At 43.4% G+C, this 5,589-nt stretch overlaps 1 protein-coding gene across 2 annotated transcripts; it reads left to right on the forward strand.

Annotated features, from left to right (window-relative positions):
• Window positions 1-535: 535 nt before the first annotated feature.
• LOC113589531 (olfactomedin-4) lies at window positions 536-3,899 on the forward strand. Of its 2 annotated transcripts, XM_027029235.3 has the most exons (5): window positions 536-670; window positions 1,217-1,375; window positions 1,900-2,112; window positions 2,264-2,396; window positions 2,906-3,899. In XM_027029235.3, the coding sequence occupies exons 1-5, from the start codon at window positions 638-640 to the stop codon at window positions 3,715-3,717; spliced, it is 1,350 nt and encodes a 449-aa protein (XP_026885036.3). In that variant the 5' UTR covers window positions 536-637; the 3' UTR covers window positions 3,718-3,899. The 2 variants fall into 2 exon arrangements, with proteins under 2 accessions (XP_026885036.3, XP_081554693.1); XM_081698567.1 differs by lacking the exon at window positions 1,217-1,375 and having other exon boundaries at window positions 581-670.
• Window positions 3,900-5,589: the final 1,690 nt, after the last annotated feature.

A 5,589-nucleotide genomic window follows, 5' to 3' on the forward strand; every position in this document is an offset into this window, starting at 1 on the left:
TCTATCCATTTACTCAGCTCAGTTACTGTAACACCTGCTTTATTGGCATTCTGGCTAAACCCCTGCATGGTCTTCAATACCCCCCCCAAAAATCTCCAAGACCCCCCAGGTTTGGAGTGTTCACGAAGGGCAGGTCTTTTAGTGCCTTGGCACCTAAACCTATGGAACACCATACTGCTCTTCCATGTCAAGCCATTAAGAGATTTTAACCACAACTTACAACCCATTTCAACTTTTAATATATGGATAGCATTGCTACATAATACAGACCAATATTCATATGAGCTGAAGAGAAAGATAATGTATTGAAGTATATGTAAGTGCACATTCCACATGACTGTAACAGCAATATATTCAATATTTTTGAACAAACCACATTATATAAAGGGTATGATGAACACTGAAATTCTACACTGGAAAATTTCTGTCAGTGATTTCCTAACACAGGACTTTTGTGTAAAATCTTCACATCCTCATCAAAACTGAAAAAAAGAAAACCTTTCAAACCACAAATTTGAAAGATCATGTGCTTCAGAATAATTGCAACACTCATGCGATACTCTGCATGTGAGTGAATTAGAGAGTGAGATCTTATAAAGGGACACCTCCACACTCTGACATCACTCAGCACACAACCATGTTCCTGCTCCTGCTGGTTCTTACTGCCTCTGTAAGTACTGACTGTTTGCTCAGAACGTCACATAGTAAGTGGAAGAAGCTTTAGACGGTGTTATTTCATTTCAAATAGCAACTCTTTGAAACTGAACGACTGCAGGATTTGATGTCTCACAGCGGTTAACAAGCAAACAGTCCTGCATGGTGGGAAGCTTGCCAGTCAAGTATGCAATTTGAAAGTTGTGTATTAAATGTGTAATTTTATATTTTAAAATGATTTTTTACATTTGTGAATATTCATTAAATAAATAAAATAAAAATATCTTTACATTTTTTAAAAACTACAGCAAAACTATGTATAACAACAACATATATTTATATATGCCCTAAAGAGAAACATCTTTGAAATCTTGTACATTGCCACAGGGAGCCTTGAAAAGCACTTACAAATAAAATGTTGTTATTAATATAATCTCAAAACTGTTTTGTGCATATGTATAACTGTGATGTAATATATCATGCTAAACACTGCATATATGTAACTTTTCAACATAATTCAGTGTGCAGTATTCTCCATTTATGGTGTGTGTTTATGTACCAGGAGCCGGTCCATTCTCAGAGAGTTCAGGGCCAGGAGAACAATGGCTCGTGTGTGTGTGAGGTGAACAGTAATCTCTGGGCTTTTCCTGCTGTAAAATATGAGGCAGTCTCTCTGCTGCTTCAGAGCTGTGGAGACGCTGTGCGTAAGCTCCAAACTCAGGTCAGTCTCCACGCAGGAGAAACACACCATGCAGGAGAAACACACCACGCAGGAGAAACACACCATGCAGGAGAAACACACCAGGGATGCACAGAATTTTTGCAGTATTGGTAGCAGACCAATCTCTCTTGATTTCATACTTTTTTTGATGGTACCAGAATTAACTGAATGCACAGTTTGATTTGTGGCCCAGACACTACAGCTGGTAGTTAGCTAATAGCTGTCTTGAGGTGTTGTGTCATTAGTTGTGCCATAATTTGTATGGGCTTGTGACAGGTGTGGTAAGGTGTTGCAGCAGAACAGCAGCAGTGTGAGGCTTACACCCTTTTTCCTGAGGGACATGTGGCACAAAGCCCATAGTAGTCAGGCACACGCACAAGTTACAGCAGAAACTCACTGGGTCGGCATCAGCCGCAGGTGCGATCGCTGCCAGGTTCTGCTGCCGGATTGTAGCGAGTGGCTGCAGCTCCGGAACAAAGCCAGCCGAAATGTCCCTGCCCGACTATGTTCGCTCCCACCGGCAGACCGTGACGACCAACGCCGAGCTGCCAAAGCTGAAGGTGATGCTGGAGGATGTGACGACACGTCTGCAGAAATTCCAGTACCTGAAATCGAGTGGCCAGTACAACAGCCTGCACCTGCGCCAGCTCAGCCAGGAGCTCCAGGAGCTCCAGCAGCTGGTCAGCGCGACACATCTGGACAGGCCTGGCGCAGAGACGCACAAGATAGGCAAGGAGGTGTGGCACTGCACTTAGTGGAGGGGAGGGAGGGCAGAACAATACGTTAGGTCAAAGTGGATCAAACGATACGTGCAGGAAATCGTACAATGCATAGAGAGTGCAAGCGGTCGTAACTGATGGGTTAAGGAAGCTAGTGTTTGTGTTTCAGTTGCTGAAGCTTCAGGAGGATGTGGAGAGGATGTACAAGGACAACATCTTCAACCTGGAGTCGGTGAGGGAGAGGCTGCGTTTCCTCAGTAACCGAGCGCAGACCTGCCGGACCATTCCGGATGACTTCAGGAGTAAGTACGCTAGGTCTTGCTTCTCCACTTCAGAGGAAAGCGTTTGCTTCAACCTGAGGTCACTGTCCCACTGACTTACATGTGGTAGCCAAAATGGTCTCTATGCATTTCTGAAGGGGGCGAGCAGGTGGCGCTTGAGTGTCACACTATCATCATCTGTTTGTCATGGTTAATCATGCAGTTTTGCTAGCACGTCTCGTTCTGTTACACCTTGAGCTTGTACAATAATCTGATGATTAATAAAGTGCACGAACAAGCAAAAAGCAATCTGCAAATATCTGTTGCAGGTCAGTTTAAAAGAGGCCACACAAGCCTTTACCTGACTACATTTATTCAGTACTATATGCGCTACCGTTTCTCTGTATGTCTATGGGGAAGGTTTCTCTATTGAGCTCAGTGCTTCAGTACCAGGCTAAGAAATAGATCTGCCCTTGATCAGTGTGACCCAATGGTTCTCAGGCAGTTCCAGTGAGCGGACCTGCTCTAGTGCTGTTTCCTGTGTCTTGTAGGCTCATGCTCTCAGCGCATTATGAAGAACATCAGCTCTCCCTTGATCACCAAGCTGAACCCGTTCAGTAAGTCATACATCTCGGGCGCCTGGGGCCGTGACACCAGCCTGAGCGACGTGGGGACGTATTGGGTCCAGCCGCTGGTCAGCAGCCACAAGCATGGCAACACCATGCGGCTGTACAAGAACTATGAGGATTTCATGTCAGGCAGGGACTACAGGGACGAATCTGTGGCCCCCTCACACAGCCACAGCAACGCGATCCAGGGCCCCGGCACGGTGCTCTACGACAGGGTGGTATACTTCCAGTGCTACAACACGCCAGAACTTTGCAGCTTTGACCTGCAGACCAAGCAGACGAAGCGCCTGAAGATCCCGGATGCGGGCATCAACAACAAGTTCCCGTACTGCTACTACACCTGCCGCGACTGGACGGATGTCGACCTCGCGGCTGACCACCAGGGCATCTGGGTGATATACGCCACGGAGGGGAACCACGGCAACATCGTCCTTAGCCGAGTGGACAGGGAGACCTTCAACATCACTCACACGTGGAAGACGCGGCTGTTCAAGCGCTCCATCACCAACGCCTTCATGGCCTGCGGGGTGCTGTACGCCACACGCTTCGTGGACACGTACAGGGAGGAGGTCTTCTACGTGTTCGACACCAACACAGGCTCAGAGGACAATACCCTGGAGCTGCCGCTGGAGAAGGTCTCGGCTGGAGTGGCCAACCTCCACTACAACCCCAACGACAGGAAGCTGTACATGTACAATGACGGCTACCTGCTTGCCTACCAGGCCTTCTTCTAATAGTCTCTGCAGGCGCAGTGTCGCACACTAACAAGATTCTGTTGTTTTTTTTTGTTTTTTTTTACTGCTGCAGGATTTTAATATTCAGACAAACGTTAACTGTTACGAATGCATGCTGAGGAAAGAATGTTTTGTATTTTATCACAGGAATGCTTGTATTAAGAATAAAAATGTTTGTTACAGTCTGGTGTGACAATGTGTTTAACTATAAAACAAAACCCGTTGTTTTTCACGCTGTAGGTATGTAGACTATCCCAAGATTTCATATTTTCATGAACTCAGTGGTGGTCCTAACTAATGAGTTCTTCACAGGGAGATTTTTAACCTTATGAATAATGTATATTTTACTTCTTTTCAAAATACTTCTTTGAAACACCCACACACAATCAAGATAATGAAAAGTTTATATATATATATATATATATATATATATATATATATATATATATATATATATACATACACACAATTACATTCCACAAAATGTATTAAAGCTAATAATATTACACATTAAGATCTTGAAACACAGGAATATTTACTTGAGAGACTAAACAATGTAATTTGACTTGTAAAGCAGTGCATAATAAAGTGTAAAGTTTGGCTGTTAGCGCCCTCTGGTGGTGAGAACTCATTTCAGGCAGAGTGGTGTGTGTCTGGCTCTGCTTCAGCTGGCTAGCAGGCTTGCAGTCTGCCTGTACCTCATCATCTGTACAGCACAGACAAGATCGACTGATCAATCAATCAATCAATCAATCAATCAATCAATCAATCAATCAATCAATCAATCAATCAATCAAGTCAATCCAACAAATCAACCAGCCAAGTCCTTGCTTTATTCTGTTGCACAGGTGGCCTAAACACACACTGTACAAAACAGAGCCCTGATAAATCAACAAGGTTCCGGTTAAATTTAAATTTAAAATGGAGCGCAGCATGGACAAATACAGGAGAAATGAAACAGACAGTTAACAGGGAAGTGCAAACCAGGAGCAGCAGGTTGGAGGAGGAGGCGGGATAATGACTGAATGTGATGCAGTTTAGACACATTATAGAGTCTTAGCCGTCTGTGTACCTGCACATAGTGCTTCTGAAAAACAGGAAAAGGACTTGACTCTTTCAAACCCTTTAATCTCACAGATTACTGAGGTTTAGTATAATGCAGAATTATAAGAGATCTAGGAGATTTTATTTATACCTGTATAAGTAAACTAATCTAGAGGTGTAAGGTTGCATGCAAAGTGCTGTGGAAAAACATAAAAACTATTTCCATACATTAAGACAGGTTGAAAATGAATGACTCTAAACTGTGTAGTACTGCCACAGCAACTACAGAAAAAGACCAGAAGACCAGAGAGAGGCGCCTCCAGAGACAGAGATTACATACGACATAATTACATATGACTCATATCAGTCAGAGAACAGGAGATCCTCGGAGTCGCACGCCTCAAGAACGGCTCTGATTGGTCAAAGCAAAGGTCAGACTGAACTGGAAGTAGACAGGCACTCAATGCGAGGAGCAGGAGAAGGCGGCAGGTTGCCATATCAACAATTAGCTTTGAAGAGTTACAGCTGACCCATTATTTAGAAGCATTTTTGGTAAAGTTTTGTTCGCTGTCCAGAATGAAGGAGGAAAGACTCTTAGAGGAGAGGTAGAGACTCTTACGTCTTATCTGGATGGGATTCATTTGTCAGTCACAAGATCTTTGTAATGTTTATGACATTTTAGAAATCTGTGTATAAATTAAAGATATAGGACTAGCTATTTGATTTATGCATTATCCAAGTATATAATACAATTAAAAAAGTAAATACTTTTTTGAGTGCTTCTATACTTGAGAAAAATTGCAAAAAAGATTTCCAGAAAGTATGATG

The sequence above is a fragment of the Electrophorus electricus genome, chromosome 16 (assembly GCF_041902795.1).
Source record: "Electrophorus electricus isolate QZ-2024a chromosome 16, ASM4190279v1, whole genome shotgun sequence".
NCBI classification, from domain to species: Eukaryota; Metazoa; Chordata; class Actinopteri; order Gymnotiformes; family Gymnotidae; genus Electrophorus; species Electrophorus electricus.